The 16990-nt window shown below is 32.3% G+C and overlaps 1 protein-coding gene across 2 annotated transcripts; it reads right to left on the bottom strand.

Annotated features, from left to right (window-relative positions):
• Positions 1 to 13698: 13698 nt before the first annotated feature.
• LOC134709650 (BPTI/Kunitz domain-containing protein 3-like) lies at positions 13699 to 16473 on the bottom strand. 2 transcript variants are annotated; one of them, XM_063569800.1, is made up of 3 exons: positions 16372 to 16473; positions 14439 to 14543; positions 13699 to 14160 (listed from the first exon to the last, which is right to left on the bottom strand). In XM_063569800.1, the coding sequence occupies exons 2-3, from the start codon at positions 14527 to 14529 to the stop codon at positions 13802 to 13804; spliced, it is 450 nt and encodes a 149-aa protein (XP_063425870.1). In that variant the 5' UTR covers positions 14530 to 14543; positions 16372 to 16473; the 3' UTR covers positions 13699 to 13801. The 2 variants fall into 2 exon arrangements, with proteins under 2 accessions (XP_063425870.1, XP_063425869.1); XM_063569799.1 differs by having other exon boundaries at positions 16332 to 16455.
• Between the last annotated feature and the right edge of the window lie 517 nt (positions 16474 to 16990).

Genomic DNA, 16990 nt, shown 5'->3' with positions numbered 1-16990 from the left:
ATTTCTAATTAAAATAATACACATTCTTATTAAACATGAATTATTTCTGCATATTTTTTATCACAGTATTCGTTCATGTAGAGCCTTCTGTAATCGAAAGAACATTCAAATTTAATTCTTCCTTGATTCTATTGAAAAACTTCGCTACCATATACTATTTTTAAGATTTAAAAACATTGCGTACCTTTTACATTATGTTTTGTTTGGGAATTTCGTTAATAATTGATGCCATTAATGATGACAAGCAGCAGTGATGATAGCATAAATGACGTCACAATTAAAACGAATATTCATGTTTTTAAGGTTGATTGAAACTATATGAGGAAAGAAATGATTGGTGCACTTATCTCCGATCCTTATATCTTTGAAATCCGTACAAGAAACACAAGGGAAAAAAACTGAATTAAATGACGTAAAGTAACGTCATATTACTTTTATATAAAATCAAAACACACACATATTCATGTAAGTATACAATTTGATTTGTACTTTTTGTGAATTATAGCAAGTATCTGCTAAGTCAGCAATATATGACTATTTCAACTACTTATACTTAGTTTAGCTCGAGGTATTAAATACCTTCATAAATATATCCAATTTTTTGACTATCAATGTAAATCTTACAGAACTGTTTTAAGATTTTTACATATATCAGCGTTTAACGTTAAAAATGCATAAAAATATTAAAAGTATGCTTGTATCATTTTGTATTTAAGGAACGGAATATTGATTAACTGGTTTATATTGAACATGACAATATGTTGGAACACACCGAATGTCAATAGCAATGGTTTGTGTTAAATCCCCTTTCTCTCGCTGAAAGAAATTAGCAGAAACCTCCATTTCATAACTGGTTAACAGAGAAACTGATAACTGGTAAATGTGGTTTTTTTTTCTATCGATGTATGAGTTTTGAACATCGGTATACTACTGTTGCCTTTATTTCCATCGATTTTAGTTTATACCCGGATTTTTTCTTTAATTGATTTATGACTTTTGAACAGCGGTTTACTGCTGTTGTTTTTATTAACGAGGTGGAAGATATCAATGGAACATAAGTAAAACTCCTAAGTCAAAGAGAAATGTAATACAACTGTTCTTTCCAGTTACTTCATTTTAAAGAATGACTCGTTTTTAACTATTAAAAATACTAGTTTTTGAGGATTAGATATAACAGGAGCAAAGGACATGAATCCGCAAACACTTGAAATTAAGATATGTTTCTCCTTTTTGTTTTATCAATATCATTCAAAATATTTATAAAGGTACCAGGATTATAATTTAAATTTAGTACGCCAGACGCTCGTTTCGTCTACATAAAACTCATCAGTGACGCTCATATCAAAATATTTAGAAAGCCAAACAAGTACAAAGTTGAATAACTGATTACCATTTGATTGTCATTAGAGGGAGGTGTTAGGATGAAACTTGAAATTTAAAGCAGGACCGGAGTTTGGAGGCACAATGAGCAACTTGGCAAAAGAAAGGCAGGATGACAATCTATGTAAAAAGGCAGGCCCAAAAAGAATGAAAAATAAATAGGCAGGACAGAGATTACAACTAAACGAAAATGCAGGACAAAATGTTCGATAATAAAAATCGAATTGAAGCTAAGTACAAAATAATTTTAAAAATCATTTCAGTTATAAAATAACCTTACCTGAGAATTTAAAACGCTTTTGTAAGTATAAACGTTTTTGATATAATACAAGCCTGTTAAAGCGAAGAGCACGTTAAATACGTAACCTTATGTTGTTATTTCGTAAGCTGAGGTTTTATTATGGAACATTGATCAATGATGAATTCTAAGTACCAATGTTAAAAAAAAAAAAACTTACGAAATAGCAACATCAGGTTTCGTTTTTAAACGTGAAAATTCGCTATAAAAATTCGTTAAATATATGCTATGAACATTTGAGTAAAGAATATAATAATTGGCCTCGTCTACGAATCAGATATAGGTTCCAAATAACCCGGAAGTGCATCTATATACTTACTATATCGAAATGTGGTTTTTTTTGCCATATGGAATCATATAGTTTTATCTTAAAATTTTAATCTAATCAGGCGAAAAAATATATAACCTTATACTTTAATTATGTGTTAAAACATATGTTGAAAATGTTAACCCTGTTTGCATACGTGTACTAAATTTATATTAAGGTATTTTGTTTAATTCAAATGCATCAAATATTCACAATTAAGAGTGTTGGTGGGGAGGGGGGTCTGGTTACTTTAGCAATCTGTTTTTGTTTTATCGTGAATCATACATAATATAGTATGCAGAATATATAATTGATTTAAATGAGAACCTTTATGTAAGGACTTAAAAAAATGAAAGATACTACATATTATTTTTATTTCTTCATAATGTAAATTTTCATATATAATATATAACATTAAATACCAAACAAAACGGTTTTATAAATCAGTGGAATGGTTTGAACACAAATACAGCTCCATCAAAACGAACGAAATTGACACTAACAAGTTTTTCGGTGAAAATCAAGAGTTGATTGACCGATACAAAAACATGTGGCTAAAATCCCTTGCGACACGTAAGTTTCACAGTCTTCAAATTAGATACAAGACAATATAAAAGCAATATATTCATCTGTTATTTTATAGATTCTATTCCCGATTGGGATATGTTGACGGAAGATAGTCCGAATAGAGAATCGGTGATGCATGCATAACATGAGGTCTCCCTGCATGTATGTGTTTCCCTCAATTATTTTGTTTTATTCATTGTTGATGTATATAAGATTTGACCATTGGTAAACTTCTGTTTCCAGTATTAATACTAAATGTGCTGTCTGCGCTATCAAAATGAATTGACCGTTAAAACTTTTTCTTTCTACAGTCATTGATCGTATATATCACGGTTTTGACGATGGAAATGTGCAATAGTTCGAGCGGAGTACGTTGTTATCTATGGACACATATGTTTTGTTTATAAAATCAATAAGGTGAATGTTTTAAAAATACAAACTTTAAGACATTGGAAAATGAGAGCATAACGAATAGGAGTATAAACAATTTCTTACACCTTTGAACACCTCTATAAGTTGATAAAACTATACCTTTTTTTTAGTTTATAGCTGAATATGATTCTCCCAGCAATATACCTGAATCACCTACTTTTCCTTATGCTCTATTGAACCGGGAATATGTTTCAATGAAATAAGTAATTGCTTTGCTAAAAAGCTAGCCATTTGATGGCTTATTATGTTGAAAATATATTCGTTTATTTGTAGTATCATTCATTCAAAAGAATACTCTGTATTTTAGTATTGGGGTATATAAAAGTGGAACATTATAAAGGCTAATATGGTATTTTAAAAAGAATTGAAATTCTTTTGTGAGAAGCAAGTTTTACCTTAGGAAAGAGCTTAATTTCAAAATCACTTGCGTTTTTAATTTCACTCAGGTCTCCTTTTGTGTATTTTAATTTTGATATTTAAGGGATTGTGTTCATTTTTGTTAGATTTCTTTGTTCAATTATGTATTTATTTTTTAAATTAGTCTTAGAGCTTAAAATAATGTCAAGACATGTATCTGTTCCAGCCCGTATGAGTATTTTGACCGGAGTATTTTACAAAATTACCCATACGGTCGGACCGTACTCGTACGGTCTGACTAATATTAAGAAGTTGGTCGTGTACTGTTTATATAAAGAAAATGAATGTCAACATTAAAAGTGAAACAAGGTAAATCATTGATGACTGATTTGATCCCCTAAAAACTTTCTTCTACTAGTAAAACGATCAGAAACATCATCATATATGTTTAAACTATACAATAAAATTAAACAGACTTATAAAAATCCAACTGCACGTGTTGATTTAATATATTTATATCTATATTTATGTTAACATCGCTTATGTGGTCATCTGAGGTCAACTCCATATTTAATTAGATGGGGTCTAGACCAAAATACACACGAAACGAAACTACATATTATTGAACCTATGCTCCGTAAACAGTTTACTTCAGACTTTTGATAGGTTGGATAAATCTTTTACATTGTTGTAAATTAAATATGAAAATTTTAGTCAAATCGGTGACCATGAATTTGACAGATAGTGCCCCTTTAGAATACACTTCAGTTATGAATAAGAAAGTTAAAATATTATTTACATATAATAGTAGTTATCAAAAGTACCCGGATTATAATTAAGTACGCCAGACGCAATTCAATAATAAAGACAGATCAAAACTCAATAAATTTGAATCATTTTTTTGTTTGACCTTGTGTCATTAAAATATTAATTCAACACTTCACTATTAACTTGAATCAACACCTCACAGTCATTTTCATGACATACTTTAGTCTCGGTTGATAACCTCTCGCACATATATATATAGCGTTTAGGGTGATTAACGGATCGATCAGATATTTATAGGGGGCGTAACAGATACTAAAATATAGAACATATCTATAAATTATAGCAATTTCGTTATCCCCAAAGTAATTATTAAAAAGAACAGTTAGCATGTAGTTGTGATTATTAAACTTGCAATCTTGAAGCTCACCATATGTTGCCCAACCTGATGATGATCATATGAAACCAGTTACTGGTGAAAAATAACTATAATCCAATTCTTGAACCAATGCATGTATATATCAACAACTTTTTTACCCATCCATATCGTAAAAATGGATAATGGTAAAAAATTATTTCTCTCGGTCTGTTATGATGTGAAAATATGACAGCTAATTAATTGTCGTGCGTTGAAGCCGTAGTTTACCGATTGTCACCATTATAGTACACAATCAACAATGAAGCATGGATATTGATCACGTGTATAACGTGAACAATTAGATAATAGTTAATTTGAATGACAGATCCATGCGTATTGCGATCACCGGATTTTTACGAGAAAGATCACGCTGAGTTCACTGCATACGGGAAACATATCGGCGAATTGTTAACTGAAAACAAACAATTAAAATAAGTACATTTCTACTAAATTTGGATAAATTATATAATTTGTCTTGAGAAAAAGTATATGCACATAAGATATAGAATAAGAAATAGCCAAAAAAAAAAACATGTGTATAAATTGTTTTTAAGGGCATTCGATACAGTTTTGATCCTGTATTTACAAGTTGATGAAAATTTGCATATAGGCTCTTTTTCACCTGATTAAATCAAATATGTAAAAAAAAGTATACCTCCATGTGCTACTTTTTGAGTAAATTGAGATCGAAAGGGGCTATAAGGGCCATGTTTGGCCCCACCCCGAAATTTCATTTAATTCGTCATGTTGTAAGTCTATACCATAGACCTTCTGAAAATAATTGAATTTTGGGTCTAGCTCGTTTATTCTGTTGCCTAGCAACCACTATAATGGCGGAATTAAACTCATCAAATATGAATATTATACAGCTTTAATATATCTATATTTGAAATTGAACCTGTTTAGCATGTAGAAAACTTTATACTTGTACACTATTTGAATATTACATAATTAATTGCACATTTTTGCCAAATTCACTGTTGTTTCTCCCTAGCAGCACATCTGTGCCCATGGCAACCGCAATTTGTTTTCTAATTTACAAGATTTAATTTTAAATATATTGCAACAGGAAGGCAATTTAAGATGCAAATTGTAAAAAGAAACAAACTCCAAGGTAAATATTAAGGGGGAAAGCAATATTGAAACATCAACAAACAAAACAAAACACCGGGTATTACTGATATCTACAGATTGTGCATCTGATGCCGGGTGGGGTCTCACTTATCAGCGACTTGAGGAATAATATAAAGACAAGACACATTTAGCGCTAAGAAATCTTTATTAATTATCTGAAATAAATAGATACAAACACATGCATTAAAGGGTGTTTTCAAAAGTCAGTGTATTTCCATTACAGTAGTTATGTTTCAGGAAGGGGTTAGGGATGAAGGGGGCACTTCTATTTACACCTTTTAAGCTTGAATAAGTGAAAAGGTAACAAAACTATCAGATATATATGATAAGGACAATAAAGATCCCATAACTTCTTTGACTGTCAACTTGTTTGGTGTTCCCGCTGTGTCTTTATCAAGCATTTTTTTCTCTTTGGACACTTAAGTATTACTCGTTTAAATAAAACCACATGAAACCAAATCAATATGGGAAAAGGTAACTTTTTTTCCTACGCAATTTATGAAAAGGTATATATTTTTAAAATGTAAAACTGGGTGAGGTGACAAAACAGCGGCACCCCTATTAATTAAGTATTGAAGTACACCCCACTCCAACCCCTCTAGACATATGTAAAGGATCGTTAGGGTTGATTTTTCGAAATTCAATTTATTTTTATTAACTTTTTGAGACGTCCAGAATTACAACTGTATCATTCTATAGCATTACAAAACTGGAATATGCTACTATATCAAATAAATCTGTATTCTTAAATTTTCTATATTCATTATATATATATATATATTATTTGTTTTATTGTAGTTCTTGTCAATGTGACTAGTTTACTTTTCGCCTTCACTAATCTTAGTGTCGTATGACTTGGTCTTTGATCATCAAGACAATATTCATTATATAATTACAATTTCATTTAGTACATGGATGTCCAAATCGCAAGACTTAAACAATGGGCAGGAAATCCTGAATTAGGACAGGCCCAAAAAATCGGCAGGCTTAAAAATGTTATTTTGAGATCTCAAACCCCCTCTCCCTTCACCTCTAGCCAAAGTAGAAAAATCAAACACACAATACACACAGTAAAATTTACTTCAAAAAAGTCTTAGTCTGATGTCAGATTCAACTACCTTGACCTAAAACTTAAACCTGAAGTGAGACACAAGGAAAATCGGACGAACAGACTAACATACGCACGGACGAATAGACGTCTGACGCATAGACCAGAAAATATAATGCCCACAAATGGAGCTAAACAACAAAACTGGGTCACATTTTAAAATTTACACTTTATTTTTCCGCATGATTATAAAACTATTCAAAACATAACCTTTAAAAAGGTAACAGACATGTAGTATGCTTACAGACTTCAGGCTCTTGTTTCTATGCATGGAAAGGTCAATTATCCATATATATGATCATATATATATATATATCGAATCCCGGCCAGGGAAGAACCAAAAATTTGCGAAAGCAAATTTACAGATCTAACATTGTTGGGTTGATGTTGAGACGAGTTGTATATATATATATATACATTCGCGAAAGCAAATTTACAGATCCTACATTGTTGGGTTGATGTTTAGACGAGTTGTATATACATAATGTACACAGCCATGTATCACCATCACTGCTGGTGATCCAGTGGATAAATCTGTTGTAGAGTTGTCACTGGCTCAGACGTACTTATTTATATAAACAGGTATATACGGATATATGGATAGTCTACCTTATGCCGTTTCCGTTTTCTTACATTAAAATTTAATAGAACTTGTTCTCTATACAAATTACCCACAAAGACACATCCAATTGGAATATAGGTAGTTTCATTTTCAAAATAAATCTCGTGATTCTCGCCGATTATGGAAATTTAAATAAAAAAATTCCCACCCCCCTTTTTCGTAACATTAATCATGGATCTGACCCTAATACCAGGGATAGAAGATTGCCCCATTCAAACAACAGATGTTTAATTGATAATTAGCAAAAACATCAGAAATGTACAGATTTTGTTACAATGAAGTTCTATCTAAAATTTCATTATTAAAAAAAATGTCCTCAGTTTTTATTGACTCCCTTACACATGAAGTTCATTGTTTTTCGGATTTTTTAAAGAAATTTAACTAGATAAAGTTACGGAAATATCATTAGGAATACACTTTACACTCATAAACAAAAACATAAGTTTCTATAGGCATAAGAATGTATAAACTAAACTTTGTCAGATGAAAAGGTCCAATTTGGACTGCAAATTTCAGCTTTTTATTGCTCCGCTTGGCTATGAAAAATATAAAATAAACTATCGCACCAACCTTGCACCAAAAAGATTTTTTATCCGAAGTTTGATATGTATGAACTTGTCAAAATGTTAAAATTTCTAATTGGTGCAAGCATGGTGCGGTGGTCAAAATTAAGAAAACCATCAAATTTTCTGTATTTTTGCTTATTTTCCCAATTATGACGTCATTTGCACCTACCATTGTGACGTCATTGAACCTTTTTTAGTTAAATAAAAACATATTTTTTTAATCATTAGTTCATATTCTAATAATTTATGGAGAAAAATCTGCTTTGTTAGAATTTTTATTATCTTGAAAATCTGGGGCCATTTTGGGCCATTAAAGCCCCTACTCCAGATATTTCATCAAAATACGGATTTGTGGACGTATTTTTCCTTTAGCCTCGGTCACACCTTACCGGATAAGACGAACGGACGCCTAACGGATGAAAATAAAAGTTGTCCGTTGACAAAATTGTTATCCGTTGGGCGTCCGTTGATGTACTGACCAACTAAAACGGACGCCTAACGAATGCATAACGGACATGCAACGGATATGCAACGGACGAGAAACGGAGACGTAACGGACAGAACGGACGTCGAACGTACATCCAACGGACGAGTACCGCATAAAACGGACACCTAACGGAAGCGTACCGGATAAAACGGATAAACAAGATATACGAAAAAATCAAAGGCGACAATAATCATACATGTAAATCGCATTGATATAATTGAAAATGTTCTAGTTATGTAATTAAGTAAATAGATTTTATTTAGAGTCGGCATATATATACATAATAACAGACAAAACATGAGCTCTGGTGAGCTTTTTAACCGACTATCACATAAAAATTCATGCAAATACTACCAAACAAAACTGAAAAAAACAGGCAATATAATGAAAGCAAATCTATTTGATTTGTGAGCCTCCAGAGTCAAAGTTCTGTGTAACTGGTTTTTGTTTGTTTTTCAAAATGCCGCTAAAGGGCAGTGTCTGACCTGAATAAGTTTAACAGCTGCTTGATTGTGAAGATGTGCCCTTACTCTAAGATCGATTATGAATAATAAGAATTCATGAACCTTAAGAAATTTTCAATTTTCAATTGGCATTAATTTTATTCGTTTCAGATCCGTTCATCATCCGTTTTGTCCGTTATACGTCCGGTAGAAGTCCGTTTCTCATCCGTTATACATTCGTTTTATCCGTTAGACGTCCGTTAGAAGTCCGTTGGTGAATTTATCTGCCAGACCTCCAACGGATGTATAACGGACACGTAACGGATACAAAACGGAAACGAAACGGACCAGTACCGTACAAAACGGACGCCTAACGGACGTCTAACGGATGTTCAACGGACATTTTATCCGTTAGACGTCCGTTCAAAGTTTTGAACATGCTCAAAATTTTCCACCGGACAGAACGGACGTCAACGGATGAAACGGACGCTTAACGGACATGAAACGGATAAAACGGACGCTTAACGGACATGCAACGGATATGGACGGACGTCTAACGGACTTCAACGGATTGAAAAAAAGTTATCCGTTAGGCTCCCGTTCGAGCTATCCGGTAAGGTGTGACCGAGGCTTTTCGTTAGAAATACATAACTTTAAAAAAAAAAGATAAACACGATCTGTTTTTTGTTAGATTATTTGTAAATTATGTGATATATAAATATTGCATAATTTTGTACATTTTATTATTACAAATAATTCAAATTTATCAAATGATTATGAATGTAGGAAAAAAACGTCTTTTTTGCCACGAAATTAATCACATTTAAAAAAAAATGCACTATTTACTTTTTCATGAAAATTGGTACACTTAACCTTCTTACGTAATCAAACCAAATGTCATTTTAAAAATGAGAGGTCAATGAATGCGTTTTCAAGTTAAATAAGTTTGAATGATAAAAATCAGCCGAAACTGCATCTATTCTCGATAAGTCACCGTTTGACGTCGCGAATATAACAATTTACGTTAGCAACGTCATTACCTCCCCTGTAACTGTATCTTATGCCTATTCTTGTCTCTGGGTTTTATAAACATTTAATAAATATCTATAATCAAAATAAAGATTCTCGGCAAGTATCTGCCAGCCTGCTTCTATAGCCTAATGCAGTTCTTCATTACGGTAAACATGAAACAATTTAAATGGTAAATATGTTTCAAAAACGGCCTGGGAGGATTTCCCCCATAACCTAGGTGCCTCAGTCGGCGGCAGCAAAACTGACTTGCCTCTTCTGATTCTAAGGCCTAGTGACGGACATGTCTAAATGATATTGCACTCTTCATAGGAGGATCACGGGCCCTCACTTTCGTGTGAAAAATTTGATTATACAGAAAATCACTGAAGCATGACTTTAGTAGGCCCCCTCATAAAAATTTCTGGATCCGCCACTGCTCATGTATAGAGGATACCACGCTCTTTGCACGCAAAGGCAAAGAGAGGGGTCTGTAGGTGAACCGTTGTACTTGAAGCTAAATTTCGGCCCCTATACAATATACCCTGATTTTCTAGTGAGTCCTTATTTCACCAACCTGTATCCCGAACAACCTCTAATTCAGAACCCGCTTTTCGCATTTATTGCTAATTTCTTTCGTCCTGAACCTTACCACAAGACGATAACCAAGCAATTCACAATCAATCTATTCTGATATTATATATAGCACACCACGGTTTTTCTCTTATTTTCATACTATAAAATACAATTATTCTGTATTTTTCATATTATAGCACATCACTATTTTCTATTCTTTATATTGTATCACACAAATAGTCTCTACTCTTTATTTTTTATCCATTTTTCTTAGTTTTGTCTCATTATTCTCAATTCTGCACATTCCTGTTATAATTTATACTGTCCTTTTTATATATTCTATCAGATATCTGATAAACTTACCTTACAAGATCTTACCTTACAAGATCTTACAAAACACTCACATCAAGTTACGTCTATGTATAGAAAAAAACTACTCATACTCAACTACAAGAGACTGAATAGTTGGAATGTTACTTAGCTTTTACACCAATAATCTGTGTCGCCTAATCCTTTTGAGAAGAACATATTTAGGAACTAACCTTCACAGAAAACCACTTTGCCAGAACTTAACCAATCATTCATGAACACCAAATATTCTTTAAATGCATGTGTGTATCATGCACATGGAGAAGATGGAGTGGGATTTATCCCATACTGCATGGTAACTTGTAAAGAAACAATTACTCAAAAGTGTATTCTACTACATATTCTACTTCTCTAACTATTATAATATTCATTATGTAATAGCAAGCAATTAAGGACAGCTTCACAAACAATATCTTCTCCTTTGAACCTTTATATAACAATAAGGAGATGTGGTATGATTCACAACAACTCAGCAGAGTTCAAATGACGTGGTTATGAGCAAGTATAGTCACTGCACGGCTTTCAATATTGAGGAAACTCCATACCATATAGTCAACTATAAAATTGCATGCATTTAAAATGAGATACAATTCAAATGTTCAAAAGCTAGCACCTGAGATTAACCCCAGTTTTTGGTGGAGTTCGTGTTGCTAAGTCTTTAGTGTGCCATGTTGTGTCTTGTGTAATATTATTTGTCTGTTTGATTTTTCGTTTTGAGCCATGGCGTTGTCAGTTTATTTTCGATCTATGAGTTTGACTGCCCATCTGGTATCTTTTGTCCTTCTTTTAATTGTTCATATGATTTTTAATTTGTAAATACAAACCTTAATTCTCCGACAACATGGTATTCTTGATTTTTGTTTTATTTTATTAATATACGTTTGTGTACATTTTTCACTTGGTGATTGCTGTCAAAATAAAGTAGGTTTAACAACAACAAACAGGAGGTTAATATAGGAAGAAACAAATACATAACTTTACAGTTAGACATATTGTCTATAATAATTGTTTAGGAATGGTAATTTTTGTCTTTTGGTTGTTGTTTCCGTTGATGCATACCCTTAATCTCCCTTTCATTCATATAGAAGGAGAAAATCAATTATATGAGCGTTGTATACGGTGGATGCAATAAGGTACAAGGGGACATTTTAACGCTTTGTGTTAATGTAAAGTTATACGGACACAGTCCAGATCAGAGTACAGTGTTGAAACACGTTAATATTTTCTTTAACTTTAATTTCTCACATAGTCAGATTTCATGGAAGATAATAACTAGATTGAATTAACAAACAGACGATGAAGACGGAAAAACAACAACACCATGCCTACATGAAATACCACGAACAAACAAGCATTTCACTGAGCACTAGCACTATACACACAACTTCCGAATGGAAAATGACAGACTAAACCAAAAAATAGGGTATGAATGCGTTTGAAAATTTTATTGGTTTTTGTCGAGCCTGCAACTTTTGTTGCAGAAAGCTCGACATAGGGATAGTGATCCGGCGGTGGCTACAGCGGCGGCGGTGTTAGCTCACTTCTTAAAAGCTTTATGTTTTAGAAGGTGGAAGACCTGGATGCTTCATACTTTGTATATAGATACCTCATGTTACGAAGTTTCCGGCAGTCACATGTCCAATGTCCTTGACCTCATTTTCATGGTTCAGTGACCACTTGAAAAAAACGTTAAGATTTTTTGTAATGTTGAATTCTCTCTTATCCTAAGTAATAGGATTACCACATTTGGTATGTGCGTACCTTGCAAGGTCCTCATGCCCGTCAGACAGTTTTAACTTGACCTTGACCTCATTTCATGGCTCAGTGAACCAGGTTAAGTTTTGGTGGTAAAGTCAATATCTCAGATACTATAAGCAATAGGGCTAGTATATAAGGTGTATGGAAGGACGGTAATGAGTACATGTCCAACTGGCAGGTGTCATCTGACCTTGACCTCATTTCCAAGGTTCAGTAGTTAAGTTTTTGTGTTTTGGTCTGTTTTTCTCATACTTTATACAATAGGTCTACTATATTTGTTGTATGGAATGATTTTAAGGTGAACATGTCTAGCGGACAGATGTCATCTGACCTTGACCTCATTTTCATGGTTCAGTGGTCAAAGTTAAGTTTTTCAGTTTTGGTTTTGTTATCTGATACTTTACGCCATAGGTCAACTATATTAAGTGTATAAAAATGTTTTATGATCTATATTAGTCGCACAGGTTTTATTTGACCTTGACCTCATTTTCACGGTTCATTGCTCAGTGTTAAGTTTTTGTGTTTTTGTGTTTTGTTCTCTAACTATAAGTATTAGGTCAACTATATTTGTTTTATGGAAGCATTGTTAGCTGTACATGTCAGCCTGGCATGGTTCATCTGACCGTGACCTCATTTTCATGGTTCATTGGTCTTTGTTTAGTTATCTTATCTTGGTTAATTTAACGTTTATGTGACAGTTGTAATAAAGCTTTGTATATACTTAGGACTATCAACATAATATCAATAATTAGTAAAGAAGGCGAGACATTTCAGTGTGTGCACTCGTGTTAATCCGTAAATTTTGAATCTTCACAAACTAAAATCGTAGCTAGGATATTTATTCATAATATACATCCTTTGAAAGATGTTGTATTGATCATATTACTAGTAAGCTACCATACCGATTAATATATTATTCTATCAACGCATATTTACGACTGTGGCATTTGCAAAACCCAGCATTGTATATTTAGAAGTTCCTCTGAATAAGGACAAAAGTTGTCTCCCTTATCCTGTACGTATTGAGACATACAAATGTGTGACAATTGGAATATAAAAGATATCAGGAAAATAAAACTGAACATATTGAACAAAATTTGTGATATCTGACATATGTGGTGTATTAGATATGCACACTTCAGACATGGTATCTTTTATTTTTTTGTACAGTTGATCTGTTCAAGACTTTCATGTCATCCTTGAGATTTACAGATCTTCAGCACGACGTCTATTGCAAGCGATATGACAACTCACATAATCTGAAAAGTTATTATCATTTCCTTCACAACCAGAGAACTTGAATGTAGTACACATTTTGAACATTCTATTGTAGTAGTATCGAGTTGTTCCGGTAGTAGAATTAGTACACGTTCCAGCGTCCATTGGGGCGTAGCATGCACATTTCCTGAGACAATCAATTGGGTTTCTGAACATATTTTTGCTCTTCCCTAATCCACTGTAATTAAATGATTCACATCGCCCACTTTGTGAACTGTAATAAAACATCGGTATCTTGATCATATGGCTTAATGGGCTGGTGCCTGTATATGGTGGTATTCTACATCCTGAAGAAAAAGAATGGTAACTTACCAGTTGTATATGTTACATTGCAAAAGCAATATAGTGTACTTTAAATTGTAAAAAAATGTTGATTTGATTCCCCAGCTGTTTAAAGATAATCTTTTTTCGAAATGATAAAGTAGTGGAAAACGATTTATTTTATTAAAAAGTTGAATAAAATTCGTATTAAATCAAACTTAATTTGTAATAATATGTTTCTGTCAAAATTAAGAATTAAAAAGTAACTAGACTTCGACATTCACGAGCTCCAGCATCAACTTACTTCGTGGAAGCTGTTTCCATGCCAGTATCTGTTGGAAATTAATCTGAGCATACAGAACAGGCATACAAAGCAATATTAGTAGACGTAACATACTAATGTTGCACACTGAAAAAATTAGAAAGACAACAATAAATATAAATTTAACCATTTTTTAATACAACACATTTATGTTTAGACGATAGCTGAAACTGAGATTTTATCGATGTGTTGAAGACCCATTTGTGGCCTTCGGCTGTTATCTGCTCTTTGGTCGAGTTGTTGTTTCTTTGACACATTCCCCATTTCTATTCTCATTTTAGATATATTACTTATATTATGATCACCAATTATAACAGAAACAGAACAGTAACATATTATCTTGTAATGGGTATAACAATGAGATACTGACCAAACAACACAAGTTTAATAAAGAGACATATAGAGGTTATAATCTTAACATTATTTAATGTTTCTATTTTGATTTATAAAAAAATTTGATTTATAAAAAAAGAAGTGTAGTTAAAGTTAATTTTAAAAATTATGATATAGACATAGTTTTATAATAGCAGAATCTTTAGAACTAGCATTAGAAATGGCATGATGAATACATAAAATTGAGAATGGAAATGGGGAATGTGTCAAAGATGCAACAACCCGACCATAGAGCAGACAACAGCCGAAGGCCACCAATGGGTCTTCAATGCAGCGAGAAACTCCCGCACCAGGAAGAGTCCTTCAGCTGCCCCTAAACAAATATTTATACTAGTGCAGTGATAACGGACGTCATACTAAACTTCGAATTATACATAAGAAACTAAAATTAAAAATCATACAAGACTAACAAAGGTCAGAGGCTCCTGACTTTAGACAGACGCAAAAATGCAGCGGGGTTAACCATGTTTTTGATGTCTCAACCCTCCCTCTATACCTCTAGCCAATGTAGAAAAAAACAAGCACATGTAAAATAAGCACAGTAAAACTGCACAGTAAAAAGTGCGAGTTCAATGTCAGATTTGGTGACAAAAGAAAATAAACAAAATGAAAATAATACATAAATTTACAAAGGACACTAGCAGTTACTGACATGCAAGCTTCAGACCTCAATTAAACTAATTGAAAGATTATGTTTTCATCATATAATTATATATGTAGTTTTCAACGTGAAGTAAAAATGTTGCATACGTTAAAGCATTTGTGACCCTTACATATAGAGCAGAACATTCTTGCATAAAAAAAAAAGTAAAACAAAACTACGGCGAACTTAAAGGAAAATTATAAAAGGGAAAGCTCATAAACCAAAATATTTATAAACTGATTAACTAACGGACCGAGATGGAAACAACTGTCAGATTCTTATATTTATGATAGATACTAGATCACAATAGTATACTTGGAAAACTACATTTAGCAGCATCTTGATATACATGTTTACCCTTTAACCAACAATTGAAAACCACTCTTACATATAGAACATTCAAAGCAGCACTCGCACCCTCAAAGTGGAAAGGGATTATTATCAGTTGCAAAACTTGTTTCCCAATCCACTATAAATAAATATGCTTAAACTTAATAGAACATTCTTGCATAATTATAAAAAAAAGAATAGCAAAACTACGGCGAATATCTAGACCATCATAAACGTCTTTGATTATATATCGTTAAATTGCTGTCACATTGCCGTTTTTCAGACATTTCCTTTCCATTTATATAAACAAGTCAATGATCAATTAATGCTACAATAGTTTGCCGATGTTCAAATTTCGTATTTTTTACTGCATGATTTAACACGCATGCCAAAAAACCCTAAAAATCAAGTATTAAATGAGATATCAATTTGTTTAGATTAAGATATCCTTATAAAAACTTGCAGAACTTGACTAATATTTTTTAAAACAAAATTAAAGTAAAACGAACCTGATTATTAATGATGATGATCAACCTCTCGTTTACTTACATGTATAACGTTATTGCAACCCTACAATTTTAAAAGTGACTAATTAAGTAACATAGTAATTAAAATGTTATTAACATATATTAATTAGATGCTTAAACACTTGAACATCGTGTGACCTTTAGTTGTTTGTAAAGAACACTTCTTACGTGAATAGAATATAACTGTGTGTACGGTAAACAACAATGACAATTTGTCGTTTTATAAATAATAATTAAAAAATAGAAGATGTGGTATAATTGCAAATGAACCAACTGTCCACAATAACAAAAAAAAAATGACACAGAAATTAAGAGTTATAGATCACCGTACGGCCGTCAACAATGAGCAAAGCCTATACCACTAAGTGACAGTCAGCTATCGAGTCTCCGAAATTATAAATGTAAGACATGAGACTCAAAGACTAATAAGTTTATTTTTTAAATCTTTCATATATATAGTGAATTCATAGATATATTATAAACAATATAAGATGCCTTATCAACTATATGAAATATCTTATACAGGATATCTGATATCTAAAAAATAAATTTAATACATCTAACATACTTTATAAGATATCTTATGAACTTTAAGAGATCATATCTTATAAAATATATTAGATACCTCATATAACATGTAA

Source organism: Mytilus trossulus, chromosome 3, assembly GCF_036588685.1.
Source record: "Mytilus trossulus isolate FHL-02 chromosome 3, PNRI_Mtr1.1.1.hap1, whole genome shotgun sequence".
Classification (NCBI taxonomy): Eukaryota; Metazoa; Mollusca; class Bivalvia; order Mytilida; family Mytilidae; genus Mytilus; species Mytilus trossulus.
The sequence above is the reverse complement of the archived record's forward strand: the minus strand, read 5'-3'. Positions and strand labels throughout refer to the sequence as shown.